The sequence below is a fragment of the Cyrtonyx montezumae genome, unplaced genomic scaffold, assembly GCF_038088225.1.
Source record: "Cyrtonyx montezumae isolate F1298 unplaced genomic scaffold, pur_monq_1.0 scaffold_0, whole genome shotgun sequence".
Taxonomy (NCBI): domain Eukaryota; kingdom Metazoa; phylum Chordata; class Aves; order Galliformes; family Odontophoridae; genus Cyrtonyx; species Cyrtonyx montezumae.
In genome coordinates, this window is record NW_027071824.1 from 30,310,787 (window position 1) to 30,325,756 (window position 14,970).

At 37.8% G+C, this 14,970-nt stretch overlaps 1 protein-coding gene across 1 annotated transcript in view; it reads left to right on the forward strand.

Annotated features, from left to right (window-relative positions):
* PRKN (parkin RBR E3 ubiquitin protein ligase) overlaps positions 1–14,970 on the forward strand; it is a 654,450-nt gene that overhangs the window by 110,561 nt on the left and 528,919 nt on the right. Inside the window, exon 2 of the mRNA XM_065731250.1 lies at positions 8,405–8,568. Coding sequence (XP_065587322.1) covers positions 8,405–8,568 — 164 coding nt within the window. The remainder of the gene's footprint in view (positions 1–8,404; positions 8,569–14,970) is intronic.

The following is a 14,970-nucleotide window of genomic DNA, read 5'->3' on the forward strand; positions in this document are numbered from 1 at the left end:
CCACTGTATATTTAGACATTTCTGTATAATTTGGAGTTTTTTCGTTTTTCTTACTTGTAATAGTATGTGATTCCTGTGTCCAGTAAGCATTTTTTTGTTCACTGACTTTTGGAGCTCCTGCTTACATCCTACTCAGCAAGTTCATATCTGCTTCTAAGTGAAGGATTTCATTCTGTACAAAAACTATAAAATTCAGAAATGGAGATGTATATGTACATACATATATATGTACATACATATATTTGCACACACCAGTTTGATACCTTCAGTAGTATGAAGAGGTGATTATCAATGGCAGTACAGAGTGTATTTTGAATAGGTACAATACATGGTTTTTTTTTCAGATAATATGCTGAGTTATACATTTTGATGCAACACTGGGATATATGAAATGTGTTTTTTTGTTTTTGTTTTGTTTTCTTTTCCTAGCAAACCAGCAGTTTTACAGTAGGAATGACAGACTATTTTTGGCAGTCAATTCAGGTCATATGTTTATGCCTGACAATAGTGGTTGCTGTGTATTTACTTATGGCAGGGACTTAGAAGTACTTAATGTAAGATTATTTACGTGTGAGCTAGATAGCAAAAGTAGGTGTTAAAAAAGAGAGGAAGACCTTTGAAAAAATCAGAAAAAAAATTATCTTTGCAATATGGTAAATTCTAAAGCTTAGCTGCAGGAACTGTTTCTTATTTTTTATTTCCAGTAAAACAGAAGAAAAATGGGGTACACATTTCTATCATAATTGGAAGTTTCTTAGAAAACCCATTGTTTTATACATCTCTTAATTTAATGGGTTAATTCTAACTGTCATAGCAGCAAATATCTAAGATAGTTTTGCTAAAGCTAGATAAATTACTTGGGATTTTATCTGACAGGGGTATAATTTTGACAAGAGAATTTAACTTAAACCTGTCAAACTAAAAGGACCATAAGGGTGAATTTCAAGCTATTAAAAATGTGATGCACATTTTGGTATAAAACACGTTTTTAAAATGCTAAAAGGCAGGGACATATTAAAATGATTTCTAAGCCATCAAGAATTCTGCCAACTCTGAAGTCTCAGTAAGCCACAGGGAGCTGAGAATTTAAGCTGCAGCCACTGTGCTGCATCCACACTAAGGAGGCAGGCAGTGGTATGGACCCACTTCCCCAGTTGGGAAGCCAAGTGTTGTGTAGCCACGCAGCAGAGTTAGAGCCCATAGCTGGCTGGGCTTTATGAGAGCCCTGGTGCTTGGCTGTACAGCAGGATGGCAGCTAAGGGCTGCTGGCCACAGTCAGTCCTGCTTCCCAGAGCCTCTTCCAACCCAGGAGACACCCTGGCATTTTCAGGTGTCTCTTCAGCTGAGTAGATATCACTTTGCTATGTTTCACCCTCTTCCCAACAGTTCACGTGCCAAGAGTTTTGGAAATGACACCAAAAGATCTCAGTTGAGCGCAGAAGCAGGCAGTGCAGTCAGACTGCACATAACTGCCACAGCCTTGGCTAATCAGCAGGCACCTTTGCACCAAGGCCTTACAGTGTGGCCCTAAGGTTGTTCATCTGTGCCAGCAGCAGTGAGGGTGTTCCCCTTGTGCAAACTTAGGCCTGCCCACACCCACCTGGTCCCAATTACATCTTGAACAGGAGCCCACCTCCCACCAGTAGTATTTTCTGTCTCACTTGTACATTGGAGGTTTAGAACTTGAGATACCTCTCCTGGATTTGCTGCTACAGCAGAGTTTTTATTTTTATTGCTTTGTGATCTTTCCTAGGAGCAGCTTGAGTGGGGCTGCTCCATGGGGATAAAATAACAGAAAGCTTCAGGTGGAGGTGAGTGAGGCCGAGCATGTTGTGAGAGGGGCAGGGTACCAGGTTAGGTCCTGTCTATCTGAAGGCCCAGGTGGGATTAGCAATGGCTTGGTCTGAGCAAAGATGGTGCTACTGTTCCAGGGTGTGCAAGTGGGGGCCTGGTTACAATTAGTGGGGGCCTGGTTACAATTACAATTACAAGGAAGGGAGAAGTTGGGGTTAGCTGTGCACCTGGGGCTCTCGTAAGTGTTTCCTTGAGCCATTTGGTAATCATACTCGCAAGACTTCTACTGCTGTTGTAGCAATCTTACATTTGGGAATATTTGTTTGGGATGGGAAGAGGAGCGGGATTATGTCTATTGTTTGAAATAGTGTATGAAGAAGTAGACTGAGGTCACCATTTAAAAGTGAGGAAAAGGGCTATGGGCTATGTTAAATAGTGAAGCTTTTCTTCTAGTAATGGTGACTATTTTTCATTAAAACAGATTATTTGGATAGGTACTGTACTTTGGCCACAAAAACCTCCGGTAGTGCTGCAGGCGTGGGGCAGAGTGGCTGGAGGACTGTGTAGAAAGATATTGAGGCTCTCAGGCATGTCCAGAGAAGTTCAATGAAGCTGGTGAAGGGTCTGGAGTACAGGCTTTATGAGGAATGGCTGAGGGAGATGGGATTGTCTGGAGAAGAGGAGGCTCGGGGGTGACCTTATTGCTCTCTATAACAGCCTGAAGGGAGGTTGTGGTGAGCTGGGGGTCGGCCTCTCTCGTGCAAGGAGTGATAGGCCGGGAGGGAATGGTCTTAAGTTGCCTCAGGAAAAATTCAGAACCGGGTGTAAGGAAATACTTCTCCAAAAGAAAGGTCAGGTGCTGGAACGGGCTGCCCAGGGAGGTGGTGGAATCACTGACCCTGGGGGTATTTAAAGAATATTTAGATGTTGTGTTGAGGAACATGGTTTAATGAGAACAACTAGTGATGGGTGGACAGTTGGACTGGATGATCTTGTAGGTCTTTTCCAACCTTGGTGATTCTTTGATTCTTCTTGAGGAGGGCAGACAACAGAATGCACTCTTAAAATGGAATGCTTTGTGATTGAAATATGATGTAATTTTGGCCTGCTGTAAGACAAATTGTAAAGTGATTGTAATGGTATTGGAATATTAAAAAAAAAAAAGGATGATTAAAATCCAAGAAAATTAAACATCAGACAACTAAGAAATTCCAATGTTAGACCTGCGAATACTGGAGGGATAAGCCCTCTTAAGCAAAGGAGTAGAGGGAATGGCCTCAAGTTGTACTGGTGAGATTCAGGTTGGATGTTAGGAAAAATTCCTTTTCTTTGAAAGAGTGGTCAGGTTCCAGAATAGGCTGCTCAGGGAGGTAGTGGAGTCAACATTCCTGGACGTGTTCAAGAAATGTCTAGATGCTTTACTAAAGAACATGGAAAATATTGGTGGTAGGAAGGAAGTTGGATTAGATGATCTGGGAGGTCTTTTCAATCACTGGTGATTCTATTATTCTCTTATTTTTCTCTTATCTGGAACAGCTGGCTGCATTCCCTTCTTTACAGCACCACAAGGCTCTATCACATACATTTGAATTAACTGTGCTGTGACAACTTCTATTTCCTTGAGTTTTTGCATGGTTTTATTTGTAGTAGCTTTTGGAAGCCTGCATTTTTGTTTAAATTTTACATGCAGGTAGCTGGTTATGTATGCTTTCTCTTGGATTTCTGGTCCCCTTTTTATATGTGGAACTAATCATTTCTATCAATTTCAGTGGTATGCATCAGTCCAATTTTTATCCCTATTACAATAGCTGTAATTTAAATGCTGATAATCCTTCTTCCTCTACTGAAAAAAAAAAAACCCAAAAAACAAAAACCAAAGCTCATGCTTAGGAGACTTATTTCTTAGTGAAGTATAACAGCTGTCACATTTAGCGTACATTCAAGTTAGTGAATGTTCAGCTGTCAAGTAATGCTTCTAGTATCTAAGAGAATGTAGACACATTAAGACAAATGTGTTAAATTTCCTGGGGAACTGCAAATGAGAGTAAATGTTAAGAGTGGAATCTCACTCTTGTGCTCCCCACCTTGCAGTCCCTCTTACAGTCTTAAAACAACTGTAATAGCTTCGTAAGCCCTACGTAACTTTTTCTGACCCTCTTACAAATGTCACTGAACTCATTCGCTCTCTCCAAAAATATAGCCCTATTCTTCCATAGGACAGATGTAATTTTAAAAGGTTTGGGAGTATACATTGTATTTTAAAATGTAATACTTTTTATCAAAACAGGAAGCTATAGCATACAGCTGGAAATTACATTGTAGAGTTTGAATTCTCTTACCCATATGCAAGCACATTAAATAACAGTGTCTGTGCATTTAAAATGAAACAGGAATGTGGCTCGATTCTGTATCAAGGAAGTTCATGGCTGCTTTGTGCAGCTACTGAATTGAGACAAAAATAGCTAGGCAAATAGTGTTTTTGAGAGACTTTTAAAGGAAGTGCCAGCATAATTGCAGTGTTCCATTAGCTAGCTATGCATTCCTCGAACTTTAAAGAGAATTTGGATATAGTAGAACTGAGTGAAGCATTCACAGGAAACACTTTACTGGACAAATTTAGCTTAACTCTTGGATTAAGAGGCATACTTCATAGAACAAAATTAGGTTACTGTGAGAATTGCTGAATTTAAATTTTTACACTCTAATACAGGAAAGCAACAGCATGCATAGTTTGGGCAGAAAGAAGGGTGGTAATGAGGTTTTTTTTCTGTTTTAATCGCATCTGTTCTGGGTTTGGATTAGTAGTGGGAAGGAGGAAGAGAATGGAGAAGATTGACAATCTGCCTGCTTGCTAGATTTCACTCAATACTGAGTTCTGTGAACATTGTGTCTGTAAATGTAAATCCATAATACCTACAGGAAAGCTGTCATAGTGCTTCAGAGTCAGTTTAATACAATGTATTGTTGTCTGCAACAGTGACCATAAACAGAGCCCTCAAGAAAGAGGATGAGAGAGGCTGGTGTTCTCATGTCTCGTCAATATTCCCTTAAAAATGGGGGAGGGAGGCTTTTCATGATATCTGTTTATTTTACTGGCCTAGTAATGGTAAATTCCTCTTTGGCTCAGTGTGTAACTTGAAGACATAGCCCTCTAAGCTGAAAACCTATGTGTGAACTATTTTGTACTAGTACATGTTATACTCTTCAATAAAGAATTTCCTGAGTTGCCTGTGCAGTACGCCAATTCGTTTCCTTTCTCCCATTGAGCCCAAGCTATGCATTTTGCATTTACCACTCTGGCAGAGTTCCCAAGCATGAGGAAACATCTCATTTTTTTCTGATTTGAACCTAGCTCTTACCAGCTCAGCTTGATGCCCTCTAAATCTTGCAGCAGAATTGAATGCCCATTTCATACTCATCCCTTCCATGATGTTCATGATTTTGGAGAAAACTGATAGCAGGTACAAAAATAGTAAATATGACATATAGCTCTGTCATAAAAAGTTGTCTGAATAAAAGTAAATTTGGATTTTTATTTAAAATGGATATAAAACAGAAATCTAATGTAAAAATTTGAGTTACTAATCAAGAAACACTTTATGACATTCATTTAGTGCTAACTAGAAATAAAGATGTGTCTGTGAGACAGTTTATCCTTTGATAAGGAGAGAAATAACTTCACTAAGGATGAGGTTTTATAGACACTGTTTATGTTTGATTACTGTGTTGCTCTCTATGCATGACTACATCATAAAATTGTTTGTAAGGTGAAGATAATTTACAAATTAGCCTAGCTGAATGAGTTGCTCCTTACTGCCTGTGCAGGCTCTTCTTCTGCTGTGGCTGTGAAGCTAGCTTACATTACTGTGTTCTATTTTACAATTGCAACGATAGAGGAGTCCTAATGCAGACAGTTATCATGGCTCAGCATTGGCTGTTAATTCATTAAGTCATTGTAAACTTTGGTGTGTGTATCTGTCAGTCTGTAGCTGTAACTGCTAGACCTTGTGCAAAACATCCAGCATGGCATTTTGCTTGGAAAACATGCTTGTATTAGAATTGTGACATGGACACTCTGCTTTCTTGTATGTGTTGGAAGTGGGAGATTGTACCTCTTAGCAGTGTATGAAAACTCACTTGCACGAGGAAAGTAATAGCAGCTGTTGACACAAAATATGTTTGTGTATGGTGAAAGAAGGCAATGACAGTGGGCTACAAGCACTACAGAGCAATAGCAGGTAACAAAGATGGAACAATTGGCTCACCCTTTCCTGCAACCAGTGATGGCTCGAGGGGAGTGTGATCTTAATCTGGAGAAAGGCTGCACCCTCAGCTGCTAACTCTTAAATGAGGTTGAGGAGTGGATTCAGGCTCTACCCCTTCTAGTTACAAACTATGTGTGTATATATACACGTGTGCGTATATAGGCTCACTGTAGCAGATAAATGAATTACATTCCTTATTGTTTTGACTATATATTTTGCTATCAGTCAATATGTTGGTACTCATAGTTGAGCATTTTGAGTGTTCCTGGGGAAAATGGGAAGTGTTCAGTAGTTGGAACTACTTTTGTCCTATATTTTGTCCTTTACTTTTCAAGCCACAGTCAAAATAAAATTCAAGATCCACTCATTTTTCTGAAAAATCAGAATATAAGGTTTGCATATTTCAGTCATTTCTAGAACATCTTTATATAGAAATCAAACCTAGTAACAAGATGTACTGCAGGAGACTGTGTAACACATTGCAGGGCATGCATAATGCACTCCTGACACAGCATTACGCAATCCTATCCTGTATTTTAGTAAATTTAGAGGATACTTTCAAGTATTCAGCCTTGGAAAAAAAGAAGATTCAGAGGGGTTCTGATCCATGTCTATAAATATCTAAGATGTGGGAGGCAAAGGGACGAGGCTGGACTCTTCTCAGCAGTGTGTGGTGATAGGATGAGGGGAAATGGCCACAAACAGAAACATAGGAAGTTCTGTACAAATGTGTGTGGGAACTTCTTCACAGTGCAGTGACGGAGCACTGGCATAGGCTGCCCAGGGAGGTTGTGGAGTCTCCTTGAGTTATTCAAGGCCTGCTTGGACGCCTACCTGTGCAACCTGGGCTAGGGAGCTGCTTTGGCAGGGGGTTGGACTCCGTGATCTCTAGAGGTTCCTTCCAGCCCCTACAATTCTGTGATTCTGTGAAGTGCAAAACTCAAAATGTTGTGTAAAAACAAATAAACAAACAAACAAATAAATAAAAATTGGTATATGGCCTCAAAGATTTTCCAGAAATATCAAAATCTATATTAAAGATGTGCAATAACAAATATTTACAGCGTTCATTGCTCAGCAAAATAGTGGCATCATTCTCAACTACAGTCATGCTCTTAAAGCATTTGATGCCTTTACAGTGGTCAGGTAGACTTCTGTGTTTGGAAAATCATGGATCCTGTTGTCAGTTTAATAGTAGTTTTCCTCAAACTGTATGAGCACTTTTGAACTTATGCTTCTGTCAGTCATAAAAAATTCAAAGGAGTACATCTTCTGTTAAAAACATTACAACAGGAATGAAAAAACTTTAAGAGGGATGATTATTGCAATCCATACCTAAACAGTTCATGTGTCAGGTATCCAGTGACTAATTGATATAAATGATTTTTTTGTTTTCTATTACTTTTTGCTAATTCCTTTGCTTTCCGCCGATGGAGGTATTTATTGGCTGAAGCAGCCCACTGGAGCTGAGTGTACTGTTCATGCAGCCTCAGTGACTGGTATGGGTGCAGTCAAGTTTTTCCTGTTTCATAGTTCTCATAGTCATTCCCCTGGTCAGGGGCTCAATGAGCACATTCAGCACCCTTGTGAAAAACAACTCTGCCAGCTGAATGGCTGTAAGCTCATGAGTTTATTTGCCAGGCTTCTTAGGATATATAAACCACTCTCTGCAGCTCTAAAAATGATATGGTGAGTGCAGTAGTGATTTTCTGCACTGAAGGAACATGCCGGCAGGAGTTATGTACTGCAGATGTTTTAGTGAGCTCTGAAAGGACCACAGTGTAATACAACACTCCCAAACATTTCTGCTAGCATGTGATTTTTCTCTCCATCATTATCTTCCATGAAATTATATCTGTGGGGAACCAATTTATGTGACCATGTCCTACTGTATAACAGCAAATTATATTTTTCTAGTATTATTTAATGCACCTTTGTTCTAAAACTCAGTTTTCTACATGTATTTGTTACATGCAGCAGGGAATTGCACAAGGGGCACAGAAAGGGTACGTGTCTGGTAAGGTTAGGAGGGAATCAAGAATCTGTTGTACGAACTAGTGATAGCCTGGACTGCTGCCTGGGTGGATCCCTTTTGGTTCTGACTGTTTTCTTCAATTTATAGCACTGTTGAGGGAAACACATGGCTTTTGTTTATTGGTCGCTAACTATTCTGTGATGGGAAATCCCATACGGTTCCTCTTTTCCAAATGATATACTACAGTATTAACAGTTTTTCTCTTAGAATAGTCACTGCTCTCTGAAATTGAAAAATAAGCCTCTCGTAGTCGCTCTAGTACAGATACACAGTGAGAAATGTTTTATAAATGGTATTTTCTCTTTTTCAGTGTTCGTCAGGTTCAACTCCAGCCATGGCTTCCCGGTGGAGCTTGGGTTGGATGCCAGCATCCTCCAGCTGAAGGAGGCGGTTGCACAGCGACAGGGAGTTCCAGCTGACCAGCTGCGGGTGATTTTTGCAGGGAGAGAGCTCAGCAACGACTTAACGCTGCAGGTAAGCCTCCTTGGTAGCTTTGCTCCTGGACTGCTGCCAGCTCTGCTGCCTCTGCCTCTAATGCTGCCAATCTGACATTCATTCCTGAGATCTAATAGAATAAATAGTGCCTGGGGATTCCTTGAACTTTACTCCACACTGCTTCATTAATTCTGACCTTCTTAATTATGCATTAAAACAGCAAGCAGGAAGGATAGGAAAAGAGAGAGAATACGAGAGAGAGAGTACAAGACAGAGCTATGCCTAGTGAATAAATGTTTACTGACTACAGAAGCAAGCCATGCACAATTTCTGTATCTGTTCAATTTTTCTTTTGCTTATTCCATTTGAGTCTTAATGAAGAAGGATGTGAATAAATTGCTTCAGATCAGGATGCACGGTCAGCACATTTTGTGGAATTTGTAACCCAATTGTGACCCCTGGAGGATAGCTACAGGGCTGCTGCTGCTGCTGTGCGCGCTGCCGCGTGCTATCCGCAGGTGAACGCACTGCTGGAGCAATGGTTCCAGATCAAAAAGCCCACGGAAGTATGCTCCAAATCACCAAACCCATAAATGTGTGAAGCTAAGACTAGCAAGGAGCATGGAAGAACAGCTGTAAGTGGGTATCTGAATTTCAGCTCCTGAGGTTTAGGTAGCTGTTCTAACTGCAGAGTTGTTCATCTGTGATGAGCTGTAGTAAGCATGGAAATATAAGTTCAATTTTCTCTTCTTTGTTCTCTTTACAACTCTTCCCAGTGCTGACACAGTTGCTTTATCAATGTTTTTATTTATCACTTGAGTAGCAAATGTGAATTTCAGAGTACCTTCAGTAAGGGCTTAGCATAAGATCACGCATATAGGACATTTAGGGTCATAGGGAAACCAAAACGTTTGAGTGAATAGAGTGCGCTTGAATTTACTGACTTAATGAAACTGCTGTCCTTTTGCTGTTGTATCAAAACAACAGACACAATCTCTACTACTGCACGATATTATATAAAAGGCTCCTCATAGGCAGAAGTATTTCATGTTAATTAGCAGTCATGTTTCAGAAGTATTTCTGTACTTAAAATGGATGCTAAGCCTGGGTACAGAAGGTAACTACTGTATTAATGATTCCTCCTATTTTTCCGTGGTTATGTATTTATTACTTTGCAAATGGTTTTAGAGTGTTTTAGAACACACGAAAAGAAACAAATATGAATTGTTGTCAGACTGCAATGCATAACCTGGAGATAGTGTGGATGCATGTATTCATGATGTAAACTGTGGTATGTTTCACTTACATTTTCATGCATTTTTTTCTTTGTATATAAGAATAAAAATAAATACAATCTGTAGAAGTTGTCAGATGCCAGTGGCTAGATTTGGGTGTCTGTGTTATTCTGTCAAAAGCTTCTAAACCATAGCTGTAGGTATTGGTGTTGCTGCCATTTTATGTCACAGACATTGAATCTAGTTTTTCACCTTTAAACAAGTTTGCTGCCAGTGACAACGTATAATGCTTTGCCACACAAATTAAAAACTGCTTTTCAGATATAGAAGCCCACTGACTATTTGCTTAATTTATTTAATCAGAACGTTAGAACTGTCAAGTGCAGCCAAGACTTATTAAAATAACTGGAACTATGTTCATTGCTGTGACTTTCAGTTTCCAACGTAGATAGGATATAAAGTAGCTGTTTCAGGTGGCATAATCCATATTTGTGTATTTAAGTGCCTTACATAATCCAGTGATTAATATCAACATTGTAAATAAAAATCAACTAGATTTTTATTAATGGTATTTAATTATTTTAATTATTTTTATCTATTTATTGTAGAAGTTGTCAGCACAATAAGAATGGTAGATGGTTTGATATTTCTGAGGTTTCTTATGGAAGGCAGTTTGGGGCTTTTACAGAAGCAGCTAAATGCTAGTAAAACTTGGGTGCTAGTGAAATACTAACTGCTGGCATTTATGTTGCATCTGTAATTTCAGAGTTAACACCACATACAAGAAAATTAATAGCAGTTGTTTTCTACACCTAATGATTTGCATGCAGATTCAGAAAACACAACATATATTTGTACACAGCTGAATCTTTTAAGTTATTTTATTTTATGGTAGCTTAGAATTTCTATTTAGACCATTTTTTCCTTTCATGTTTTAGAAATTACTTTAGCATGTGCTTACCCAGGATACTGTTGGAGAATTTAGAGGTTAGGAATGAGAACTATTACAGATGATAAGATAATGGAGGACAAGAGAAAAGCTGGGATAATCTCAGGAGCGCAGGGCAGGGATATAAGAAATACTCCAGGATAACAAAGTTTACTGCTTTCACAGCTTGCAGAACTGCTAGAGTTGGCTTGACAGTTACTTTGGGATCTCAGTAGGTGATACGAATGCAACTAAGAATGGGAAAGCTACATTTGTTTCCCTGTTTGGAGAGAGTGCAAAAATCTTTCATGGTAGCTGAATGCTATAGAAGAGAAATGAAGGCTGACTGGACAAAGATTAGAGAGAAATAAGTATAAGGAAGAAAATGCCAACTTGAGATCTTTACATCAGTGAGTAATTTGTTAACAACAACAGTACAAAATATCTCAGAATGAAAGAAGTGAAATATGTGTGGAGACATTTAATTTGGTAGCTTGGATTTGTGTTTTATCCTTGAAAAGGAAAAAAGATTAGACAATGATTCAACTGTACACAAGGGAGATCAGTATCTTTGCTAGTGACAAAGGGGTAAGTAGTGAAATTAGAACCATGCTAGGAAAAGATTGGTAATGACTGGGTGAAGAATGAGACCTGGAAAATTTGGATCTCATAATAAGGAATTAGAGCAATAAACTGCTTCATAAAAGCACAGTAAATGGTGTCACTTTAAGGGTGCTAAATATTCTGAAGAATGTTGAAGAGCTCCCTGCTGATTACAGTTCACTTTGGAATGAATAGAAGTAATTAATTAATATATACTCAAAGTACGAATTGTTTCAGAGGAGTATCATGGGTATATGAGAACACTGGTAAGAGATTTTATGTCAATCATAAGGGCAAAAAAAGAACTCAATCATGGCAAATTCACCAAAGGAATAAGCAAGAAATGGCTGGGTATCAGAAACATTGAAATATTGTAATGAGAGATGACTGCTGATTACAGAAATACCATTGTTGGCTCCAAGAATAGCAAATCAATTGAGCATTCTGGAAGGGAAAATAGATAGATAGATAGACAGACAGACAGACAGACAGATAGATAACCAATTTTGCTCAATGCACTTAATTGAAATATGCTAATGTCAATAGTAGAAACACAATTATATTAATGTAGGGTTGCCTTTTCTGGGAGAAATCAAAATCTATTTGTGTGGAGAAACTTTGCAAATGGCACTTGAGTGGTTCTTCTTGAATGGTTCCTTGCTTGGCATAGTTTGTACATGAATAGTGTGATGGGAACTCATAGCTTGTTCAAACTCAGCAGAAGAGGGATAGAATTAAGTCTTCTGTTTCCCGATCTGAAGCCATTTCTTTTAGATGCTTTTTTTTTTTGTGTCAGATAAACATGGAAAATGCACTTCTGTGAGACAGATGAAGACTAAGGATATGATTGGTAGTAGGACTATTTAGCTTTAGCACATCCTTCACTGGGAAAGCATCCAAATCAGAGACGGCTTGTATTTGGCAGTACAGTCTCAAGCCTTGGATCATAAGCTTCTTGTGAATTTCTTCGACTACATCCATCCATTTAGATCTTGAAATACTTAAGAAGTAGTGCACTGTGTTACACTCTGCAGTTCTGTATATAGGATACCAACTCACTCGAAGAACATCCTCTATATTTGGCAGTTTTGAGGCTTATGGCATACAAAGGAGACAATATTCGTATATGTAAATGCTGTTTGGAGAGATTTGCTCTCAGGCATTCTGACTGAGTCAGTCAATGTGGTATTCAAAGAGAGAAAATGAGTTTGTGTGTGTGTTTAAATCAGTATCTTGCATCAATCTGATCAACCGGTGGATCTTTTCTTACTTGAAAAACTGAAAGAGGTAACTTTTACTTCTTCAAAACCAGAAAATGTTACCTGAAAAATACTTAGGAGTATTATAGTAGTAAAGAAAATCAAGACATGCCATCCATGTTTCCAGATAATATGGACTTTGCTAAAAGAGTTGATAACAGTAATGATCAATCCTGCATTCTTCTGACAGCTGCAGACTGACTTTATGAGAGAACAGGCTCTATAAATTGAATAAGTCTTTCAAAATTTCTGTTGGACTGTGTGTTATTTGTATACCTTGCTCTTGCCCATCATGAATGTGGAAAATGCCAATTGCCATGTGTGTTCTGAAATTGTACAGTTCTGGAATCTTTCTCTCTTGCTAAGGGTATAATCTAATTCTTATGATTACATTATCATACACTTTCCATACTGAACATACTATGATTGCTGCAGTGAAAATCCGTAAGAAATGAAACTTCAAAAAGCTGGAGTTATTGTGGTGGTGGCAATGGGTAATAACTTTTGATTTTTTAAATCATAACAGTAGTAGAAAGGTCACCTCACTTAATTTCATCACCATTCTAAATTACTTTATTGAAAAGGTATTCAGCTTGTTACACACCATTACTAAAAAGTACAATTGAATTAGCAGAAGTTCAAGAGTAAGAAGGACTTTCTTTTCCTCTTCCTGTTTTCCTCAAAAGCATGTCATTAAATATGCTGATAGACTACATTAAGAGGAAAGATCCAAAGAAGCTGCATATCTTTTTAATTAATAACTGAAGTATGAAAAAGAATAACTATTTTAATTGTCTTTAAAACAGTGAAAATTGAATGTTTTGCTCTGAAAGTAATGCCTCCTATTTATTTCTATGGCAACTGCAACAAAGAAACTGGTAACAGCATTTGGAAGAGAAAATTCTCAGCTAGAGAACACTATTTTTTCAATACAGTTACCACCATTAGCTGGATATGCATTTTTACCAGTGATGAACAAGAGCTTGCATGTTGCTTTTGTAGGAATCTAAATGGCAGTCTGGAACATGGCTTGTTTTACACATCACTGTTCCTACTGCAAGGAAGAGATGGTAACTTCAGTGTTGCTAATATCTTGTAAATAGCATATAAGATAACAGTGGAAATATATTTCCTCAATAGAAATACCGTCTGTAGTCCCTTGCTATTATTATGTCTTTGCTTTTGTCTTAATCATCTTTCATACATTTATATTTGTAATTGTCATGGTCACATAACTATTTAGAAAATGATACTGTTTTTCCTTCTATTATTTCTATTTTTCAAGCTTTCCCATTTATGTTAATTGAAAATGTAAATGGGAAATTTGTTGCATAGCTGAATAGTTTTCATTGTATATGAATCTCTATTTCTACAAGGAGTGGCTTTGATTTTAAACATAAAGTTTACAAAAGGCTAAGAAGTGTTGCTGCATAATGACTTCAAATGCTCTATTAAGGGAAATAACATTGGTCATAATTGGAAAAAATAATACTAACGCAGGTTTGAAGAGGAAAAATTGCAATTACTGTAGAAGTTACCGAAGTAAGATCAGGTGTCTGTATATATAAATACATATATATATTTCATTAGAGTAGCCCTCCATAAATTTACTCTTATAAACTATAAAAGCCTGATGAAGAAATGAATTAATGAATTTGAACTGTTAGAAAATAAATAGAAATCAGTAATGAGCAGAACAATAGTGAAATTTTCTCTCCTCATTTAGATTAAGCAATAACGACCAGGAGTACCTGTCCCAGAAATGAAATAATTACAGTTTTCTTCATATCCAGAGCAGATTTTTTTTTGTTGTTTTTTTTTTTTTGTTTGTTTGGGGGTGGTTGTTTGTTTTTTGTTTGTTTGTTTTCTGTATAAAACACTGGCTCCATTGATTTGGTGAATTGTTTTGTCATTTACTTTCCTGGAATCAGCATGTGGCTCTTTCCTTTTCCTCTCCCCAACCAAAATACATAATGTACAGGGAAAGCTTCCCAGCTAGCAAAAATGCTGTCCATTAATCCCTAGAAATATCTGTGTGACTTCTTCCTTTGCATAGTGATAAGGAATAGCTTAGTAGTATCCCTGAATGAATTGATCAGTGTTTTTTCCTTGCTTCTACTTATATTGTTAATACTGGTGTCCCACAGTTCATATTATTTTTTCTGCTTCCATTTCTGCTATTCCCAGTCAATTCCAGCTCTAAAATCTTGTTTCCATCCAATACCTTTTAAACCCGCTTACAAAACTAGTTGTTCTTTATAATCTTCTTCTTCTATTTCCTAGTATATTCAATAAAAGGAAAAAAGTTGTCCTGTAGGTCAGCTAATGAACTGACGTTTCTGATTCTTGACTTATATTGGATGACATGTTTCTGAACTAACTGTTGACCTCCTTGTTTTCTGATCTTGTCTCTAAA